We start from the raw sequence: 22,844 nt of genomic DNA, 5'->3' as shown, positions 1-22,844 counted from the left end.
TTCAGCAGCTGTTGAGCATTACTCCTGGTTTTCATCTCCTATTCACAAGAGGAACAAGTTAAGAAAGTTGAGATTTGCTGCTTCAAAAACGAAAGGGAAAACTTTGCTAGAAATGAGGTCTGCACAGAAATGCGGTCTTTTTCTGTAAAGCAGGAGTTGTTTTTGTAAGGGGGAGTGCCCTTTTGTGGCTCACCGCTGAAAGGTGTGCACATGGCACCTCTCCTGCAGGTGCTGGAGAAATAGCTTTCAGGGGGGAAAAAAAAGCTCTATGAAATACCTTACAATGAGTGGTAAATGGTGTCTACAATCATATGAATCAGACAGCAAACCTGTTTCTGCTAGTAATTTTTCCTTCAACATTTGGAGTGCCAAACTGCAGCAGAGGCATTTGGCTGCTTTGTTCCTGGATGTTTGTAGGAATATTCTTGTGGCCGCATGTTCATCTGTTATTAAATGCTGTAAAGATACCACTAGAGAATAGTTGCACTGCTCATGAGCTATATTGAAACTTGTGAGGTAATCAAGGAATGCATTCACAACCTTCCGAAACAATTCCTGGTTAAGGTTTTTTTTTCCTGGTGGTGATTAGGGGTTTGGTATATTCTCCTTTAAGAATATTTTTGGGTTGTTGTAGGGTTTTTTTGTTGTTTGGGGTTTTTTTTGTTTGGTTGGTTTTTTTAAGCAATAGGTTCACTAAATTATAGAACTAATGTTGAGCTCCTTTAAAATAATTCCTTTGCAGACAGTCTGTTGTGCAGTTTAATTGATCAGTAGCTCAGAAAACAGCAGTATTCTGGCTAATAAATAGCTTGATAATCAGTACAGGTCAGATATACAGGCAGTAGGGAGCTAAAATCCAAAGCAAATGTACCCAGTAAGCTTCTTAGCACAATGTAAACGATTAGGCATATTAAGTCCCCCAAAAGTCAACTATTTTCCTAAGGCACTGTACTTATTCATTACAGGTAATGTAGTGAATTTTAGACTGAGAAATACTATCAAGTAAAGTAGCATCTTCAAAAGATATCTTAAAAACAATTCCTTCCCTGTTGTCTTCGATTTAACAGTTCATGGAGTTTTCATACTCATTTAAAATAGGTGCGGTCAGGGTAGACCACATGCTGATAGGGCTGAAAAATCCTGGGGTCAGATTTGTGGTATCAAAAAATATGCTGTCTACAAACATTCCTGTGAGAATAAAATGGGGAATAAAAAATGAACATTAATATGGGGAAAAATGACATCTAGACCTGAGGCTTAAGGACTGATGCTTTCAATATGTTTTGTTTCATGTTCCATTTAAACTGTTGTCTTTGTTTATGAATGAAGTTGTAATTTGAACAACAGACCATGTGCCTTCTCTTAGTTCAAGTGTAATACAAAATCATTTTAGAATAGTAGACAAGCAAGTATAGTTATCTGCACTCTCGAATATTCCCCTTACTTTGACAGGGCAGCTCATGCTCTGAAGTCACTTATTTCTGGAGCTATATAGTTTTACATTTCTGATTGGAGCCAATTGATTCAAAGCAGAGGCAATCGAAGATATTGAGGGTCTGCTGAAGTGCAAGCTGGAGATCTGTCGGTGTATTTGCGTGTTACCTCCTATGCTTCAGCTCGCAAGCAGATCTGATACTGAATTGCTGGTGATGCTGTGTGGGCCTATAGATAGGTAGAGTCGGGGCTCCTCCAGGAATGCCTTGGTCTGTCCTTGGCTTCATAAACTGCAGTGCTCCTCACATCTAAGCAGATTTATGGGGAACAGTCATTGAACTAATTTTTGTTATAATTTATGTTCTGAAACTTTTGAGTGTGCCCCATGTTTCATTCTGTTGATGTAGCTTAGCAACTGTATTAATCAGTGCAGACTAGGCAGTGAACATGACCAAGCGTCAGATGGGGGACATCTTTACCTCTTACTGGACTCTGCCTAGCATGCTGTAGACATTAGTGGAATACATTAATTACTATTTATTTTAAATTGTATGTACAGTTGATTTCATACCTGTCAAAAATTAATTGGGTAAAGTATAATTCTTAGGAGTGAAGAGTTCAGGGGGGTGAGAGGAAGAGTGCATATATCCTTTGTCAGCTGCTAACAGTAATTGTGTAAGTGTATGTAACCTTTTCTCTAAGTGCCACCAAGTAGAGAAACCGGGCTGGCTGCTGCCTCTCCCAAGGGAAAGTTTTCGCAATCGGGAACTTTTAACTTGGACTGCAGGATGCCAGACTCCATACAGCTCTGGTACCAGAAGCGCAGGCTGCTGAAAGGAAGGGGTTCAGTCTGAGCTTGGACTTCACAAACCAAACGCTGAATTGTTACTGCAGACAATTTGTGCTATATTTTCAAGTATCTGTCTTTCTGTAGGTACTTTATGTGATGCAGAGAAAGAAGTGAAGGAGTTGAGGGTTTTTTCCTTTGGCACCATGGCTACATACTGTCTTTATTTTTACAGACTCCATGAAGGAAGGTAGTAATGCCTTGATCCATCTCATCTGTGTTGGCAGTCTTAGCTCCATCACAGCAAGGCGGTTCTGTTGGGGAAGTTCTCGTGTTTGGCTCCCTTTCCCTTTTTCACTAAGAGGGGCTCACTTGCTTGTGTAATCTTAGATTTTTAATTCAGACGTTTGCACTGAAGAGATTCATGTGGAGTGCTGTCCTGGCAGCAGATTGTCACACAGGCTGTATTTATGTGGGCAGTGAGAAAAGTACCTGGAGTCACAAGGGTACTGGGTCGCTCAGGTGGTGATGTCCTGTGTGGTGTCCTCCCAATGAGGAACAGCGCTGGTATGTCCATATGGCCAGGCTCAGGTACCACCAAACTCCTCTCTTCCCCTCCCCTGCTGTCCATGTCACCACCACTGCCCAAAGCAGAGCTCTTGGGACCTGAGAGCAGTAGAATGAAGCAGCTTTGTGTTTCAGCTGCTCAGTTCAGATTTTCAGAGCAGGTCACAAAGAGCCGTGCTGACTTTAGACAGCGTTACACTAACGGGAAGGCTGGCACAGAAATCAGTCCGTGTCCATCCTGCTTGTCTGAGAGACAACAGAGCACCTGGATGGTGCACTGCCTTGCAGGCATGGGACTCGGATCTCGGCAGGGCTGGGAGCAGGAGCTGTGGAGCCCTCGCTGCTGCTGGCGGGCACATTTCTTCCTCATGTCATCTGCAGAGTCAAAAGCACATGGATGTGCATGGGTCTTTGAATACATTCTAGCGGTTACTTTATTTAAGGCCATTCATTTCTTACTGAAGAGTCTGACTTTATTTTAATAGCTATTAGATCCAATATAAATGGTTAATTCTGATAGTCCTGTTCATTGTGGCTTTAGCTGCTTAATAACAACACTGAAGAGTCTCTCCAGCACATTGAAATCCCCATCCTTGCTTTCCTAACTTTTTTCCAAATTTTGAAGAAAGGAAGTGGGGGCATTGAGACCAACATGTCCTCCAGCCGTACAGCACTGGCTGCCTTCTGCAGCTGGTTTAGAGGCGCTGGGATGTTCCCAGTGGAGTTGGAGGGATGCCTTGGCAGAACAGACTGTGTCTGCGTGCAGTTGGGGCTGCGGCATTCTGCAATCCCATTCGAGTGACTGGTCTCATTAGACTTGAGAGCTCTTCTGACCCCTTGGACCTGTGTGAGTCAGGATTATCGCGAACTTTCTGCTCTGAACTTGTAGGTTGTAATATCAGGAAGGAACCTGCAATCGTTTCTCTGACTTCATGCATAGCACAGGATAGCAGGACTGCCCCCAATCAATGGTCTTGTTGGGCATCTGGAGCAGCAGGGAACTCTATATAATCTTGTATAGACTCTTCAAAAACATCTCAAAGTGTTCATTTTGAAAGATAAACCACAAAAGTAACTAAATTCTGGTTTTCATCAAGCTTTTTTCTTATCTGCTGTTGAAATTGCCTTTCAGAGCTGCTCTGTTGCTTTAACAGCAGTTTAATTCCCCCAAATGTCATTGCAACTCAATTTGAAAAATGTATAGACCTCTGGTTTGAATAATGTCTCTTCCATTCATCATCCTGGGCAAGCCCATTGACTCTGCAATCCCAAAGCGTTACTAATTTCAGAATTCAGCCTTAAATATATGTTTCTGTGTATATATGTACATTCATAAATTCAAAAGAATGTTTGAGCAAAGAAATCTAAACAGTCATTTGCTGAAAACGTTTACCAAATGGTTTCTTTCCTTGTTTGTGGTCTGACAGGCATTCCACTTTCCCAAATAACTGCTTTGGACTTAGATTTTATCAGTACTGCTTTAATTTTATGTAAGATTCCTGCTGACTGTCCCACAGGTCTCTCTTCTCTACTGGTCTCTGTTCCCCTGTGGGATGGCAAATCTAACTTCTCAGCAATCTGCTGCTGGATCCTAAATTCAACAATTGTGCCAATTCTGTAAAAACGAGAAACTATGTGAAAACTAGAACTACATGAACATGGAGAAGCTGGAAGTTTGAGTTGTGAGCAAAATGGATCGGTTGATAGAAGCTTGGCTTTCTTAAGTTGTTTTTAACTTTGAAACTTAAGAAATCAGTGCAGGTGGTTTAAAGTATGTGTAGATTTCTGGCTTAATGTGAGTTAGGAACAGGAGCTTACTGTCTTGATCTACCTCCAAAGTGGTGACTGTTTTGGTTGAGAGTGAGATGACTCTTGTGAAATAGTGGACCCGTGACACAGCTCTGCAGCTTTTCTCTGCTAAGCGAATTTCTTCCCTTGGGAGAGGAATCGATATGGATGAAAGGAGTTAAAAAATGACTTTCACTTCCTGCAGACTTCTATTTGACTGGTTTCATCAGCGGAACAAGTTAAACAGCCATCACAGTCCTCCTCCATGTCACATCTGAGGCACAGGGATGTCTCCTTAGAGGATTCCAGGGGTGGTGCCGCAGGGAGCAGGAGGAGTGTGGGGTGCAGGATGTGAGGAGGCAAAAGGCTTCTGGCTGTTGTCAGCCTCCATGGGTGGTGTCCATGAATCGCTATGGCCTGCTCTTCTCAGTCAGTCCTCTTGCAACCTGTGCATGAAGAAATGAAGGAGACATAAAGAATATTTCTCTTTGGGTCTTTTCTCCCTTTGTGGTGGGGTGACAGTGGTCAAAGCTTTAGAGGGCTTTTCATCACATGTACAAAGCTGCTCTTGGTAAGGCTGTCTTGTTGCAGCTTCACAGCAGGCACATCCCAGTCTTTGAGCTCCGTGCTTAACCACTGGCACAGAGCTCTGTCGGAGACCTATGGCAAATGTCATCACATTCAATTGGGTGTTGCTTCATTCTCTTGGGTATTTGATGAAGAGCAGGTATATTGTGTGGTGATTTCTCACCTTTCCCTGGGCCTTTATCAGTTATGGACTAGTAACTTCACCTTTATAATCTCTAAATATTAATATACAGGCAGGGATAATAGCTTTAAACTGAGAGAGGGTAGATTTAGACTAGATATCAGGAAGAAATTCTTGACTGTGAGGATGGTGAAACACTGGCCCAGGTTGCCCAGAGAAGCTGTGGATGCCCCATCCCTGAAGGAGTTCAAGGCCAAGTTGGATGGGGCTTTGGGCAACCTGGTCTAGTGGGAGGTGTCCCTGCCCATGGCAGGGGGGTTGGACTAGATGGCCTTAAAGGGTCCCTTCCAACCCAAATCATTCTATGATTCTATAAATCTTAAATGGAATTTTTTTTTTTTTAATGGAAAAAACATGAGAATTCAAGTAACTAAGGAGGAGACAAAGTAGGAATTAATGTAAACTTGATTATTTAATATCCCTCCATCTAGTGTTGATGTTGACAGCATGCTCTAACTACAATGGAAAAAATAATTGCTTTTTCAAGTCAGTGGCAAAAATGAAAACAATGTTGGAAGTCGGTGTATTCAGAACAGTAAAAAGACAAAAATATTGCTACCTTTCTTCCAAACTATAAAAAGTAATATGTTTGAAAACAATATTTGTTTTTTAAAACATCAAAACAAAATATTGACTTATTTGAAATCTTCTGTTATCTTATTCTGATAATATGCTTTTTAGACTGAAATGGAAAATGTTTTATTGGATACTTCAATGCTTTTATGAACCTAGTTTATTTCTGGAATTGCTGCTTTGTCATGTATTCAGAAATGCTGCATGTGTTAACTTTCAGCTTATTTAAATTTCAGTGAATTGCTTTTTTCTGTTCAGAGTATGAATATGTTCTCAAATAAGACATTTGTTTCCATTTATGCAATTTACAATTCAGTAATAAACAACAGATGGAAAACCAATATCCAAATTCTCTTGTATAAAACATCTTGTGAATGCCATTTCTTCATTTTATAAAAACAGGCCAATTTCCAGATAGTATAAACCAGAGATAAGCATTCTGCGTAGTATAATCCACACAGGCATAATCCTGCCCACCCATCAAATTGGGGAATAAAACCTGTAAGGTTTGAGTAGAAAACTGGGGAGTCTCTTCTAACGATACAGCTGGCATGTAGGAGACTCTTCCCTCCTTGTCCGGGACGCTGTACAAGGTAAATTCCCAGGGATTAGGAGGCCTTACCTGAGAGAGAGAGTGAGTGAGTGATTAAGAAATGTATGTACGGTATTTGGCATGCTTTAACATCATGATTAATGCACTCTTTTAAGGTATTAATGTCTAGCGAGCTTGTGGCTTGTGTTAGTACATTCTGGGAATCACTTGTAGGTTGTAATAGTGTATCACGTCAATTGTTTTTTAAATTGCAACAGTGCATTCCTCTGTTAGTTTGAACCTTACAGTGAAGTCTCTCTCTCTGTCACACCATGTTCCAGCTGTGGGAAAGCTGGGGACATGGCATGTCCCCAAAAGGTGGGGTAGGTCTGGTGAGGGCAGATGGGCACAACTGTGTCTGCTCCTAGGGAAACTTGGGGACAGAAGAGGGAAAGCTCCTGCCCGTGGGGAGCAGGGTTGGTCCATGCTTCCTCCAGGCACCCGGCAGCAGCAGCACACCTGGCTTTCCACAGCATGGTCTCTGTGCTGGGAAAAGGTCTCCTCCCTTCCCCAGCTGAGAACTGAGGGTCCTTCTGGACTTTGCCTGTGTGGTGACACTTTGATCTCCTGCTGGTGCCCGTAGTTTTGCCCTTGGTTTTCTCCTCTTGCAGATGTGCTGAAGTTTGGCATGCAAAGGATTTGTCCTCACCTTTGGGTAATGAAATCCTCTTAATCCTCTTCGGTGAAGGACGTGAACTCCAGCCTCTTTAATTTACAGGGGACGGATTGGAGGACAATTTGATTGCGGTGAGACAAGCAATATAGTACCATGAAGCTCTGAAATTGTTGGTATAGAATGCAGCCATTGGAGCCACCAGAGACTTGGGAAAACTTGCTATTGAAACACTTCACTGCGTTTTATTCTGCAACAGTTTAGCACTGAGGGTAGGATGGCTTGATGAATCCTGTGGCTTAAATTATTATTTTTAACAACTACACATCTAGGTTTAGTGTGGATTTTCTTTCTTTGGCTTTAATGTTTTGCACTGTTAAGCTAGTTCCTAAATAGCTGTTATTTACTGCGTGTTCTTGTGTTGGATATAGATGTAGTTACAGCAGGTGTGATGATGTTGCCTTTCAAAGGGCATTTTCAGCCCCACACTGTTCTAATTGTACTGATCGCTTAGTGGATGTTAATCAGAGGTATTAAAGGACAGTAGAGGAAATTTTTGCTTCTTACTACAAGGTTGTGACTTGTTTCACCGAAGGCAAACATGGACAGTGTTTACTAACTCCGGTGCTGCTTTTTGTCCTTTCCCCTTCTTCTTGGAGTCTCTGGGTGACAGTCACAGCTGAGCAAGGAGGACTTACAGAACCTGTGTTTCTCCCCGGGTTTTTGAATGCCCTTGAATACAGCTGTTTGGTGGAAAGGAGAAGTTCTGCAGTGCTGTACTGCCTCCCCGTGGCTTTTCAGTTTATTTCCTAAAATATTGTATTATGAAAAAAATCTCTTCGGTGTATAGCGTAACTAACTGGAACATTTCTGCTTTTCCTTTTGTCCCCATACAATGGCTACAGCCATGAGCACCAGCAGCGGCTGGCAGAGATGTCTGGGACATGTGGCTGCCTCCTGCTGAAGCTGGGGACAAGTTTCTGCCCAGTCAAGCTGGCTGCCCATGCTACCACCTGTCCCAGGGGCTGTAGCTATTTTTTCCTGTGTCTCCATCCTTTACCCCCTGGAACCCTGCCTGGGTGGATCGGGCACTGTCTGTCCCCAGCCCGAGGTATCTGTTCCCAGCGAGTGTGGGGCAGTGGTGTGCCTTGACCCCCTGCCACCCAGGTGGGTAACCAGAGCATGATGAACCTGCTCAGGCATGGAGCCTGTGTGCCTCTTCCAGCCCTCGGCTGCTATTTTGGTAAGCTGTTACTCCATACCCCAGTGAAGACGTGACCCTTCTCAGTGTTGATGTATAAAAACATTGTGATCATCACAGGATCAAATTAGTGTCTATCTTTAACAGCAGGGCCACCCTGGCAGCCTGGGGCATGCTGTCACTGCCAGGAGCACCCCTCAGCCCAGCCAGCACCATGCTGGTGCTGTGCCCTGCACGTGAGGTGGTGCATGAGCTGTGCTCAGGGCTGGGTGCCAGTGGGTCCCTGGAGGACGGGGAGGCCAGGAGAGACCGGTTGGGGCCACCAACGCCCATAGTGTTCCTAGGCCAGTCACAGACAAACTATTCTGTGCAACCCAAGGGTCATCCATCATTTGCTAAACATGCCCCAGTTGGGCTCTGGGGAAAAGAGCTGTTTAGACAACAAGTTTTGGAGAATTGCATGTAGGTCATGCAAATGATATGCAAATTACACCCCACAAAGAGCTGAAGAGAAAATTCAAGGTTGCGGTGGGGTGAACAATGTGGGAAGTGTCCCCACTGGTGCGTATGGGTGACCTTCAGGAGTGGCACTACAGTTCATAGGAGAAAGTAGCTCATGTTTTAAAACTGCAAGGATGTTTGTTAATCCACAAGAAGCAGAGAATTAAAATCACAGACATAAAAGAAATGTAACGATTGATACATAAATATGATAAGCTTCTAGTCCTCTTGCATTTCACTGACAAAAAAAAAAAATCCCAAATTGAGACCCAAGACCACCACTTTCCAGAGTGTGATTTAAGGTATTTCTGTACACCTGCTTTAGGGCTGTACCCTAACCCTGAGCCCGAGGACCCCAGTACAGCTACTGAACCTACACAAACAGACAAGGAAAAAGAATTTATTTGCAATAAGTCAGATACTGATAATTTTACCCAAATTGCTCTTTTTTTTTTTTTTTCTCTGGAAATAGATCTCATTCACAACAGATGCTCTAAATGTGACTAAGAGGATTGTACTACAGTCTTTGAACAATTATTTGTTTAGGTCTTATATTTTGGACTATATTATTATTAAAGGCTGAGTCACAACCAGGTTACACTCAATTATTTCCAATTTAGGCTAGACAATACTTCCTTTTTGCTGGACAGCCTTGCAAATTCTTTCTGCTTTGAAGAGGTTTATTTCCTGGTGTGTTTTCCTAAAGCAAGCAGTTTCCTAGGGGTCTGTTTGAGCAGAAATTGATTGACCTGGACAATTCTTCTGCAGTAATGCTGTGAGTGCAGTAAGTGGAAATGCAATAGGGGTGGAAGAGAGGTGAAGAGGTATTGCCATTACAAATAGATGTACGTTATAAGCCCACATATTTCTTCCTTCCAAACCACAGCTTGAAAATTCAATCTGATGTTGCAATACTTATTTTTAGCAGGGCTGATTTATTGAGGCAGCAGGTCAGTGTCGGAGCTAGTTCATGCCAGTCTTTCCGTGGCTGTGTGGTATGCAGTGACAGGCCATCCCCACCGTGATTGTCCATGTGAAGCCTGAGGCTGTGGGGGATGCTGGCTCTGGGCAGGGACACGCACCGACTGCTCCTCTCTCCATTGCAGTTTTAGCCGTGGTCTTTAGTCGTTATGTTTACATTAAATTTTTTCTTTCCTTATTTTCTGTAATACCAGTGGAATATATGAAATGTATGAAAAAGCTGCAGATAGGAAGGAGGGCATGCTGCATGACTTTCTTTGTTGGTGCACTGTATGCCGGGAGAGCAGCAAAGCGAGGTTGGTTTGCTTTAGAAAGCAGTGAGCACTGGGAGACTGGGACCCAGCAGCAAACCGGCAGTGGTGGGTGCTGGTGCAGGGCTGTGAAAAGCAGCAGCAGTGTGGAGGCCGGACGTTGGGGTGTCACATGAAGGGTAACTGCTGCATGGAATTGATATGCATTTTCATGCTTGTGTGTTTCATTTGGCACCTCATCCCCCCATTTGAGAGAGGTCTTGTGCTGTCTCAGCTGGCCCCTTCTGCTGGAAGGGTTCTGATAACTTCCATATTGAAGTTGATGCTTTAGGATTGCCTTGGGTGAATGGTGAATTCAACGTATTATTCTCTTTATCCAGTATCACTGTGAATTAGGGTAGGTTGCTGTGGCGGTTCACAGGAGGGCAGGAGGGCTGGCTCTGCCAGGAGATGAGGAGATGGAGCCTGAAGGCTAAGCGCTGTGAGCTTTTGCCTAAGGCAATGGTGACTTTGGGGTAAAGACAGTGCACAGCACGTGCTGTAAAGGCACATCTGTGCTTCAGCTGGTGGTTGGCATGGGAGAAGAGTGTGAAATGTTCCTGAAGTGCAACAAAATAAACGACCAGTTTTGTGGTAGTTCCAGATCTGGCCACATCTTCCTCCCTCCGTGCTGTTTGCCAGTGCTGAAACAGCAAGCTGTGGTCAAGCAGAGCAAGCTGTCCTGAGAGCTCATCTCACTCCTGGGGTGGGACAGTGGGAGCACAGGGTTCCTCCCTCCATTCCTCTTCACCCAGCTGTGCCTCCTCTTCCCCTGTTGCCTGAAATCCAGCTGCTTTATCTGTGTTTTTGCCTCTCTGCCTCTGAAGCTGGTGGCTGAGAAATGGGTGATCTGAGCTGTAGGAAGGAGAAGGTGGGTTTGCTGCTCTGCATGCCCTTCCCGTGTGTGCGCCTCCGAGGGGCACAGGCTCAGCCTTGCCACTGCTTGGGTATGGGGCCGGGGCAAACTCACTGCCCTCAGCTGGGGTCACACACCCCGATCCCCAGCACCTGCACTGGCCTCCAGGACAGGCATAGGGACCGCAGAGGTGTGCTGGCTCTTGTTTTCGTTGGAGTGGTGTCAAGAACATCAGGCTTTGATCTGTGCTGCAGAAGGACTGATAAGGGAGAGCAGGATGTCCCATCCTGGATTGAGGAGGGATGGCACAGCTGGATTTAAAAAGAAAAACAAACACTTGAGTATTGTGGAGGTGCCTAGAACTTAAATAAAGAAAACATTGCAAAGATTGACTAAGGCCTGCTCCTTCTCTGCATTTGGGCTGGTGACACAGCTCAGCTTTCAGTCTTCTGGGATGCTTCATGCTCTCTGGTCCTCTGAAGGATGCTCCATCCCCAAGGGCTGCTCAGTGTGCAAGAACGAGTGGCTGTGCTCCTTTGCAGTTGGTGAAACTTCAGCAAAGGAAATAACTCAAATTTTAATTGAGCTTCTTACCTCTTCAGTTAATCTTGAAAGCAGGATTCTTGGTACTGCAGTCATTCTTTTTACCCCTCTCTCTATGTGTGCCTGTGCCTGTAGTGTTTCCTTAGTGGAATTATTGTTACCTGTTTGAGTCCACCCTGTACAGAAGCAGGTGCCTCTGGGAGATGCATAGAAATTTCTTAATCCCGAGAACAGTAGCGATTAAATCTGATCTTTCGAATATTAACCAGAAGACTTGTGAAAGATTATGTATTTTTTCTGCCAAACCTATTATTGCACAACTGCTTTGGTGTGTTAGTACAAGATGAAGGGTGCATGTTGCCAAAGTAGGAGGCGCTTGTTATTGCCTGAAACATGATGGTGGGTTACATGCTGCTGTCTGATCCAGCTGGGTATCTCTGTAAACTGGGCTGTGTTTGAACAGCTGCATAGTGAAGCAGCAGCTAATAGCTCCTGAATATTCAATACATCCTTTTGCATTTGAGTGTCACTTTGCAGCAGCCCTCTGTTGACAGGCCACATTCTGGTCCTTATTTTCAACTGCCTCTTTCCTCCTGAGCCCTCCTGCCGGCTGCTGTTGCCAAATGCAGGAAAAGGGGGTGATGGGGGCAGAGGAGCTTCAGTGGTTAATCTGGGCTTGAAGTGCTGGCTCGGTTAGCTCAGAGTGGCTGAATGCCTTGCTGAAGAAACACATTTTCTGGGGAGCTGCACAGCAGGGTAACCTCTGCCCGGGTGATCCGATGAGAAATCACCTCCTGGCCACGACCCAAACTAAACATGGGATTAACTTTGCCCTATGTGTGTGCTGGCTTGTAGCTGTTAAGAGTCAGTGAGAGTGCTTAATCCAGTCAGTCTGGGAAGAGCTGTGCCCGTAGAGATGGGAGCCAAGCTGCTGTGCCTCTTCCTTGTCTCTGCCCTCGTCGCTTACTACATCTACACTCCAATCCCTGAGGACATTGAGGAGCCCTGGAAAGTGATGTTAATCACGGCTAGCTTCAGGGCCATGGGGCATCTGGTGAGTTTGGCGCTGGGTTTGGTGCGGGGCTGGCCTGGGGAAGATTGCCATGGAGCAGAGGGTGTCCTCGGTGCCTCTATAACTAATAGAGATATGGGAATATATGTGTGTCGTACATATATATATGATATATATATATGGTGATATACGAAGTGAGGGACAGTAGCACCTGAAATTAAGCATTAAACTTACTGTAAAGAAAAACAAAAAAAGATTTAATTGTGCAGTCTTGACAAAAAGGACACTCGGAGTAACTGGAAATGTGATATGGAATGTGAATATGGATAGATAAGTGCAAACAAGTTTATTTTGCTTTGTGATCCTTTGCAGCTGAAGCACTGCTCCTTGAATTTTTCCTGTTTCTCAGAACCTGTATATCAAGCTTCCTTGGAAGTATTGTATTGGGTGTCAGAGAAGGGAAAACTAGAGCACTTCTTAAATATTATTGATTTTTGCAGTTTCATAGACATCTACTGACAGAATAAGCCTAAAAACTATGCAAAGCTAATTATAGGGGTGATAATGCTAAAGCATGTAGAAATTAAGCTATATATATATAAAACTTTTTTTAATACCACTGTAATCTTGCCTACCAAAAAATGGTATCTAGCTAAGCAGCACAGAACCATATGTCACAGACTGAAAAGGCAGTGATATTATACCCTGTCTGTAGTTATATGGCAATATTTACTGGCACCACAGTCCTTATGTCTTTCCATGCTATTTTTATATATACTACATCCCTGGCTTCTGCTTTGTTTCAGTCATGTTATACATCCATTTCAAACATATGTAAATAATCTGTGAGGCTGCACATCATGCCTAAATAACGATGCTGTAGTTCCCACCTCTTAAGTACGTTAAGCTGGGAGCTGTTTTGAATCCAGCCTGTACTTAATATGCTATGGTGGCTCTAGCAGTGTAACCAAAATCTAAAAACAAGGTCAAAGATAAAAGTCTGGGGGGAGAAGGGAGGGCTGAGTGGTGCAGGCATCTTTCTGGGTGGCTACAAACATTTTGAGACTGCTTTTTTCTCCACCATAAAATATATTGAAAGGAGGGTCTAAGGAGCCAGGAGAGAGAGCTTTCTAGTTTTGCTTGAGGGATGCTGTTGAAAGGCTTGTATACTCCAGGCACAAACACAAACAGCACAGGGTTTTTTGCTCCAACGTACACGAGTTTGGGATTTTGCCTTTCCTGTTGTTTCAGTTAAATCACAGTGGGTATGATTTTCAGAAGTCTGTGGGAGCCACTTCTTTTATGATTTTCCTGGTGGAGGCAAAGGTGCATGTTTCCTTGGGACGTCTCCTAAACATCACACTTCTGGACAGTATCCAACAGCCACTGTCGATCTCCAGAGCCATCCCTGTGTCAGACAGCTTGTGTTTGCGGTGGAGAGCTCTTGTGAAGTCTGTACAGTTAGCAGGAGGAGGAGGGGAAAAATGTTGTGTGTGCGTTTACTCATGGACCCTTCACTGCTTCCTTGTCTGTTTTGATCTTGTGGTTTGAGGTCTGAGTGGTAGGAGATGAAAAAATGGTGAGAAAGAAACCATAGTCTGCACTTTTGATGTGCTGCCTAGCTTCTTCCCCTCTTGAATCTGCTTTTGGATGTAGCCTGCAAGGAGGATATGTGCAGAGGTGACTCATTTCCCCAGGAACACCTCATGTTTCACTCAGTCAGACCTGTAGTCTTCAGCACAGCAGTACTCAGCAAGTAGAAGCATTTTCTTTCAGTGTTAGAGAATTGCGTGCTTTTGCTTTAACACGGAGTTGGTGTCTTTCATGGCCATTGCATTGGCTGCCTGCTAAGCCTAAGTCCATTACCAGCAGCAGTGGTCCAGGGCAAGTGTGTTTTATAACTGTGCTCCAATCTCACGCAGAACCATAATCCTAAGGGATTCTGATGAAGATGGCCTCCCTGCAGCGGCACCGGTGCAAATTAGATTTGAGATGCCTCTAAAATGTCCTAAATACATTCTGAACAGTCATCCGAGTACAGGGTAACAACTTATAATCATTTAATAGTAGGTCTAAATTTGCGGAGGGAACCCTATTTTAGTCTTTCTGGCTCCCTGATGTTGGCTTGAAAAAAAGGAAATAATACTGCCACCACCAGACACTCCTGAGCAAGAGAGTCCTCTCCAATTCCCAAAAGGACATGCCATGAAATGGAAAATCTCTATCCTTTGTCTTCTTTCCTTTAATAGGTCCTGGGGAGCTCTCCAGCTTCTAAGCCAAATTGTGCAAGGCTTTCTCCAATTTCATGTTTCCTGGCCTGGAGGAGTTAATGGTTTGAATACAATCTGTGCCAATCCCAGGCTGTTTTCCAAATCTCTGCTGGGCAGGGTAGTGAGTGCTGAGGTGCTCCAGAGGCTCAGGGTTAGGTCCTGCCCTGGGTTAGCCAGGAGGGAATTGCAACCATGCCTGGTTTCACTGATGTGCACGGCCTGTGGTGTGCTGGAGTCCCTCTGCACCCATCTCATTGCAGAAGGGAGACTGGGAATGTCTCCTTTTGTGTGTTTATGTTAAAATGTCTATGTGCTGTTTAGCTAGGGAATAGCCTCTAAGAATAGTCTCAAGCACAAATACAGGCTGGGCAGACAATGGATTGAGAACAGCCCTGAGGAGAAGGACTTAGGGCTGCTGGTGGATGAGAAGCTCAACATGAGCCAGCAATGTGCGCTTGCAGCCCAGAAAGCCAACCATATCCTGGGCTGCATCCCCAGCAGCATGGCCTGCAGGGCTAGGGGAGGGATTCTGCCCCTCAACTCCACTCTGGTGAGACCCCACTGCAGTGGCTGCGCCCAGCTCTGGGGGCCCCCATATAAGAAGGACATGAACCTGTTGGAGTGGGTCTAGAGGAGGCCATGAAGCAGATCAGAGGGTTGGAGGACCTCTGCTGTGATAACAGGCTGAGAGAGTTGGGGTGGTTCAGCCTGGAGAAGAGAAGGCTCTGGGGAGATGTTATAGCCCCTTCCAGTCCCTAAAGGAGAGATAGGGGGGGACTCATTATCAGGGATTGGAGCGATAGGATGAGGGCTAATGGTTTGAAACTGAAAGAGGGGAGATTTGGATTAGATGTTAGGAAGAAATTCTTTCCTGTGAGGGTGGTGAGACACTGGCCCAGGTTCCCCAGAGAAGTTGTAACTGTCCCATCCCTGGAGGTGTTCAAGGTCAGGCTGGATGAGGCTTTGAGCAACCTGGTCTAGTTGAAGATGTCCCTGCCCCCACGGTAGGGGGGTTGGAACCAGATGATGTTTAAGGTCCCTTCCAACTCGAACTGTTCTATGAATAAACCAGCCAGTTTCTGTGGTGCTTAAGCACAAAATTCTGCATGTATTTTCAGGAAGTACCATGTGCACACTGTCTAAGATTGAACACACGAAGAAAGTATAGGATGTAATACAACATCTTTCTCCTAGCTGAACTTTTCCCTGGCTGCAGATGTGTGAAATCCTCCCAGAGCTTCTTCCATCCTTGACCTGGCTCATTAGGAGCAATAAAATCTGGATTAAAGGCCTTTACAGCCCCATCACAAGCTACTTGTGTTCAGCTGATGGAAAGCTTCACCAGGAGGGTGGCTCCCTCTGTGCTATCGCCCCGGTCAGATAAATCAGCTGCTAAAATCAGTGCCAGGCTCTCTGCTTGCCAAGGCACAACTCCCTTCCTCAGAAATAAGTTTTGGGGTTTTTTTGTCCTTGCTGCCATCCTCCCCTTACGGAAGATGGAGAAAGTGATTGTGGAAAATGTTTTCCAAAGCACAAGGAACACAAAACCCCGTAGTGGTTGGTTTTCCTCTTACCCCTTAACATACCATAATCTCAGATCAGGGACAACGAGACTTTTCAGATGAGGGTATGATTTCCTTTCAAGTTTATATGATAATGGCCTTGAAACCACAGGCAGTAGACCAGTGGTTTTCCACAATGTAAAATGTCCGCTTGTGGAAAAAACAGCTCTGAGAGTGTTGAAAACCCTCAGTCCTGAAGCTGAGGGAATTCCTCCCAACGCGGGGGGGTTTCAGAGGCTCAGTGGAATTACAGTGGGACTCACTTTGACCTATATATTTTTTTTTTCAAGATGCTAATCCTCAGGGAAAATACAACAGCTGAGAAATATTTATGTAAACTGTGTAATCACTGCAGATAAAAATAGGCAGTTTTGGCATGTGTACGTATTTGTTTTCATCGAGCTTATGACAAGGACCCGAGTTTTCCTTCTGTGCAGTGTGCCAATTCCTGTCCGTTTGTCTTCATCCCAAACCACAGATTTTGGCAGAGCTCCCAGCATCGCCAGGTCCAAGCCTTCAGAGAGGCGACTCTTAAATAGGGTGGCAATCCCTATCAAGTGTTGTCAGCAAGGTCTTGGCTGTATTCTCTTCTCTTCTAACTTTTGAAAAAGTAGGTTGTATGTAGAAGATGACTAAATAGTTAATTTAAATGTAATTGAAAGAAAATTACAAAAAGCAAACCAAGCAGGGTTAGATTGTATGATTTACAATGTCAAACCCTGAATGCCAGATGTTATAGCTTTCAAGAGGTGATCAATTATAGTGTGTGTGGGTTTGTGTGTGTGTTCTGCATTATTCCTGGGAAGAGTAAAGCATATCTTGGAATGCTGAACTTCCAACAGGTTCTGCATCAGGCTGGGCTATTTTATTTCTTATTAAACTCAAACCTGCTTTGAGTTTAACTTGTTTTTCATCTTCGGATAACACGTAAAACCAAGTTCTGCCTTACTGCTTAATCATTTCTATTACTATGTGATGAGACAGTTAGGAGCCTTGTGTGGCAAGTCAGGTCATGTCCCTGGTCACTGCGGGTGGATATGAGGGAGCCGAGAAGCCGGTGCTGGAAGCAGGTGTGGTGGCCAGTGTGGCTAGTGGTGGCCAGTGGTAGCTCTCTGTGGCACAACGTCTGCATTAGTGCAGGCAGGGCACCAACCTGGAGACCCAGGCTGAGGAAATGACCCATGGGAAATGCTGAGTGTGCACGAAACTGGCAACCCTCATGTCAATGTTGGGTATTTCCCACGGCCCTTTCCTTTCTGATCAACTGGTAACACAGTGATGGGATTGTTTGTTTTTAATAAACAGCTCCAAGTAGATTAATAACTTAGGCCTGGTGTTAATTAAGTTATCTTCTGAACCAAACGTTCTGATCAGTTATCAGTGCAATTACAGAATTGTTTGTGCCTGATCAAATAATTGTACAGTGGCCTGAAACTTAGACAAGTGCTTTTTTTTTTTCACAGTGTCAGCTCTTAATTTTTTGGGTGTCCAACTAGAATATTCTCAAGAGCGGTGCACATTAAACTGAAAATATATATGCAAATTAGTTTGAAATTTCTTCCTTTGCTTGAAATGAACCAGAAATCTGAGTTCTTAGTTCACTTCCATCAGGTCAGATGGCAAATGGCTTTCAAGCCAGTTTGAAGTTGTGTTCTTCTTACCTTTCTTTCATCTAAAAACCAAACCAACTACTCACCTCTCCCCCCCGGCAAGCTATTCCTTTATATGTTGCTAGGAATTAGATGATATAATGCTCCCAAATCACAAAGCTGTCCATGCTATTTTTATCTTCTAGCTGCAAGTAGCTGCAGCAGCCCATTGCCACAGCATACTGTGCTTTAAGGAGGCTGCACGTGATAGGGGTTCCTCATATTGCCAGGATTTGACGTGGCTGAGATCGCACTCTACCCACAGACAATGTCTAATGCAGCTAATTTTGTGTTTAAATAGGTATTTACACTATCTTTTACAGTATAGAAAATGAAGGCTTTATTTTCCTTCCAGGAATTGTGACATTATTCTTTTTCAGCTGATTCTGCTTTCTTCCACACCCTCTGTAGCATCCTTGTTACCCCCTGTGCCTGTGCTTTCTGTTGTCTTAGTGGTGTCCCCTGGGCTGCCTTCCAGCCACCAAGCTTCACTTGGAGGTGAGGGAATTGAGTAGCTCGAGCTGGACAGTGTGATAGTGTGAGACAGTGACTCCTCCAAGCCAACACTATTTGACTCAGCGACCTTACAGGCTTGTACGGAGTATCAAATGGCTTTACGCACATTTAATGTCTGAGAGTAACTAAGGCTGTGTTTAAAACACCGTTTTCCCTTGTCTCGGGCTTTAGGCTGAGGTTGCTGATCGGCTGGGGCTGATGCACTATATGGAAGGTCTGATGGTGCTCACGATTGCCGAGTATGTCGCACCCACATCCGATGAAAACGTCACTGTGACGGACACAGAATTCAGCAATGTTGCCGTCCGGCTGTACCTGCCCAGAAGGACGTCTGATGGGCTGAGAAGGGCAGTGATCTATTTCCATGGTGGAGGATGGTGTGTAGGAAGTGCAGGTGAGCTCTTCTGTCAGTACCGGGTGGCTGTATGGAAGATCTCAGTGCATTTAGCGCTGCCTTTTGTTTTATGGAAGTTGCCATAAAGAGGGTCAGGGAACTGGTATTTCACCAGTTAAAACCAGGTGGAGGTTTTGGAAATCACCTGAAAGCTTCTGCAAAGAGGAACATGCTGAGGTGTGTGTGTCTGTTCTCAAATGTACTGGAGTATATTCGAAGTGACTCATTTCATTTCAGGCATGAAATCCTATGATCATCTGACAAGGTGGACTTCAAACATGCTAAATGCTGTCGTGGTATCAGTCAAGTAAGAGAGATTTTCCTTCTAGGTGGGATGAGGGTTTAGAATTAACTAATCTATTTCAATTATTCTGATTTTTGGGTCATGTACTTTCCTGCTAGCTTTAAGTATTTGTAAACAGAAGCTGTCAAGGTTGCAGTGTTTGAATTGTGGTTGGTGGTTATTTTGGATGTTGCTTTATGAAGTTGGGTGGGTAATAAAATATTTGACTCTGCAGGATAGACAGTTCCCATTTCTCTGGGCTCAGAAAATAATAAACATTCACCAACTAGGACAGTTGTTAGCAAGCCTTTCTCTTTATTACGAGCAGGAACTAACACACTTCTGCTTGCCTCTAACAGTTACAGGTTGGCACCTAAATACCATTTTCCCATTCAATTTGAAGATGTGTATTCAGTAACGAAGTTCTTCCTCCAGAGCAGCGTCCTCTCCCAGTATGGGGTAGACCCAGATAGGATCTGTGTTGCAGGAGACAGTGCAGGTGGCAACTTGGCTGCAGCTGTGGCACAACAGGTAAAAAAAAAAAAAAAAAAGCAAGCTGGTTTGCTAGTTCAAGGGGGTTTTTTTTGTCATTCCACAAACACTTATAAAAGACTAACAAAAGCCTCTGCTCAAAGCAAGTGCTCTTCCCAAATGTCTCCCATGGTCTGTGTACACAGGGTGTCATGCAACCTGCAGGACTGTCAGTGAGGGCTTGGAGCTTCCAGGCAAGCAAACTTACTCGAGCCATTTAATGGCATCAAAGCAGTTTTGATGTCGTGATGTCCTCCAAACCTTTACAACCTCAAAAATGCTCTCTGTCTATATATGCCCTGTGTAAGGGCATATATAATTCTATGCTTAAACACATTTTGACTGTTTTAGGTGTGTTGTTTGAAAAAAGGAATTTTAGCAATTTGACTCGTATAGATGTAAATAGCAAGAAACAAAAAAGCAGACTTAAACGTTCCAATGTCATTTCATCACACGCGGTTCAGCCTGTGATAAAAATTCTCTCTCAGGTTTATCAAATAAAGTCAGTGCAACGTTGTTGCTCTCTTAAGAAGTTATTTGGGTTGTAATGAATCTCACTTACCTTGGGAATTTGCCATGGACACTGAAGGCAGAAGTCACTTTTTAACTGACTTTTTGTAATTATTTCTTTTTTTCTTATACAGCTTTTGGAGGACTCTGAAGTTAAAACTAAACTCAAAGCCCAGGCTTTGCTTTACCCTGCTCTTCAAACCCTTGACCTGAATTTGCCATCTTACCAAGAAAATGAACACAAGCCCATTTTACCCAAGCTGCTTATGGTCAAGTTCTGGAGTGAATATTTCACTTCCGATTCATCTCTTAGGGAAGCGATGGCCTCCAACAGGCATGTCCCGGTTGAATCCAGCCACTTATTTCAGTTTGTAAACTGGAGCAATTTGTTGCCTGAAGAGCTGAAGAAAGATCATGTTTACACCAGTCCCACCTACGGAAGCTCTGAGCTTGCTCAGAAGTACCCGGGATTTCTGGATACCCGGGCTGCCCCCCTGCTGGCGAGCGATGCCCGGCTCCGTGGGCTGCCCCTCGCTTACATCCTCACCTGCGAGCATGATGTCTTACGGGATGATGGAATCATGTATGCCGAGCGCCTCCGGGCAGCAGGTGTTCCTGTCACACATGATCATGCCAAGGATGCCTTTCATGGGGCGATGATGTTTGTCTTGAGTCCAGCCGAGTTAGCTGTAGGGCACCGGCTGCTGAACAGATATATTGAGTGGTTAAATGAGAATCTATGAGTTGAAAATGTTGGTCTAGTATGGCTGGCTTGTGTTCACTGGGTGCTATGGAAGAGCATAAGAGGATCTGTGTGAGTTTTTGGGTGTGATTGCCATCTTCATTGTGTTGCCCTGCAGTGTTTGGATTGCAGCGTTTCTCATCTTCTCTGGCAGGAACATCAGTCTGATTCTAATCTAAGTGTTCTTTCAGTGCTGCTGTCTGAGCTCAGAACCCCATAAACCATCAGGGCTGCCCTGGGATTTCTCTCCTGGCCAAGACCAGAAGGGTTGATGTGCCTGACCCTGCCCTCACGCTGCCTGGGCTTGTGGGCCTATGGGACTTGATGTCTCACGCTGGTTGCTTCTTGTTTCTTCCTATTGCAATGTCTTCATATCACGGGCTTGTGCAAATGGGCAAGGTCACTGTTTGCACATGGGAGGTGCTTGGTGGCAGCTTGCTCCCTGTCCCCTTCTGTGTGCTCCCATGGGACATGCTGGTGAGGCCCCACTGCTGCGGCTGGGTGATGGGGTGAGTGGAGGTGCAGGAACATAACTTCATGAAGTCCACAGCAGCTTGTGAAACCCTGCCCATCACATGTGGCTGCTGGGTTTGTGCTGTTGTCTCTCTCCAGCACAGCTCGACGTAAGCACTTGAAAACCAAATGGGATGGCTGTAACAGTGCAAATGTTCAGGTTTTTTGGTTTTGCTTTTTTTTTTTTTTAAAGCATCTCTCTTACTCAGTAATCGTTTTCTTTAGTAGCTGTACTAGAAGGAAATAGTATAACAAAACGGCACTGAATATTCCTCAGATAAAGGAAGACTATGAAGGTCCTAGCCTTACGATAGCACTGCTGTATGTTTTATGTTTTATGCTCCGCTTAACAAATAAGTGTTATAATGATCCTTAAAATTGTTTGGCCCGTTTTACATATGAATTTTTAAAAAGAAAATTATTATTATTGTGAGGCACAAAATGCGACAGTGACAATTGCAACATCAGCGTCTCCGGCAGGAGAGGCTGAAGCCACAGTAAGCAACTTATATATCCAGAGCAGTAAACAGTAAAAACCACCCCAAGGGAAGGCTTTGTTCAGTCTCCCAATAGAGATGGAAATGAAATTTGGTGTTTGATAGTAAACAAAACACAACTTGGCAAATAGTTTTGGTCTTCTAGTATTTTTGGAACTGTTGATTAAGTTGTTCCCTGTTGGCAAATTCAGTTTAAGACCCTATCACATTGGTGCTGCTTAGTACATTCATTATTTTCATTAACCTGTTTTCAGCTGGGATAGAATTAATTTTCTTCCTAGTAGTTGCTATGTTTTGGATTTAGTATGAGAATAACGTTGATAACACGTATTGTTTCAGTTGTTGCTGAGTAATGCTTGTATTAAGTCAAAGACTTTTTCAGCTTCCCATAGAAGCTGGAAGGGAGCATAACCAGGACAAACTGGCCAAAGGAATATTCCATACCATAGACGTCATGCTCAGTATATAAATAAGGGTTGGCCGGGGGGCGGGGATCTGTGATCGCTGCTGAGGGCAGGCTGGGCAACTGATCATTGGGTGGGGAGAAGAGCAATTGTATTGCATCACTTTGTTTTATCTATTCTTTTACCATTGTTATTGTTGTTATTTCTTCTGTTACTGTTCTATTAAACTGTCTTTATCTCAACCCACAATTTTTTTCTCTCCTTTTTCTCCCTCTTCTCCCTACCCTACTGGGGTGGGAGGGGTAGTCCTAGTTGCTGGTTGGGGTTAAACCATGACAACACTTCACACAAGTGGTTTCAAAGGCTCCTGTTAAGGTTTAACCCATAAAGCTGTGTTATTTTGTTTCTTCACACTGAAGTTGGCCTGGAGCCCCTGGCTGAATGCTCCCCAGCAGAGGACAGCACA

At 44.3% G+C, this 22,844-nt stretch overlaps 1 protein-coding gene across 1 annotated transcript; it reads left to right on the top strand.

Moving 5' to 3' along the window:
- Window positions 1-12,390: 12,390 nt before the first annotated feature.
- On the top strand, window positions 12,391-22,623 carry AADAC (arylacetamide deacetylase). The gene is made up of 5 exons (XM_074153630.1): window positions 12,391-12,549; window positions 18,676-18,898; window positions 19,136-19,205; window positions 19,541-19,712; window positions 20,357-22,623. Exons 1-5 carry the CDS (start codon window positions 12,412-12,414, stop codon window positions 20,963-20,965), a joined length of 1,212 nt encoding a protein of 403 aa, XP_074009731.1. The 5' UTR covers window positions 12,391-12,411; the 3' UTR covers window positions 20,966-22,623.
- Window positions 22,624-22,844: the final 221 nt, after the last annotated feature.

Source organism: Numenius arquata, chromosome 9, assembly GCF_964106895.1.
Source record: "Numenius arquata chromosome 9, bNumArq3.hap1.1, whole genome shotgun sequence".
Lineage (NCBI taxonomy): Eukaryota > Metazoa > Chordata > Aves > Charadriiformes > Scolopacidae > Numenius > Numenius arquata.
This window is presented reverse-complemented; position numbering and strand designations above follow the sequence as displayed.

What these genes read in the sequence shown, in the direction of transcription:
- AADAC (XM_074153630.1), top strand. Translation starts at nt 12,412, where the DNA reads ATGGGAGCCAAGCTGCTGTGCCTCTTCCTTGTCTCTGCCCTCGTCGCT. An exon ending in TCAGGGCCATGGGGCATCTG is followed by an intron (nt 12,550 to 18,675) that starts GTGAGTTTGGCG and finishes CTCGGGCTTTAG; the next exon opens with GCTGAGGTTGCTGATCGGCT. An exon ending in ATGGTGTGTAGGAAGTGCAG is followed by an intron (nt 18,899 to 19,135) that starts GTGAGCTCTTCT and finishes ATTTCATTTCAG; the next exon opens with GCATGAAATCCTATGATCAT.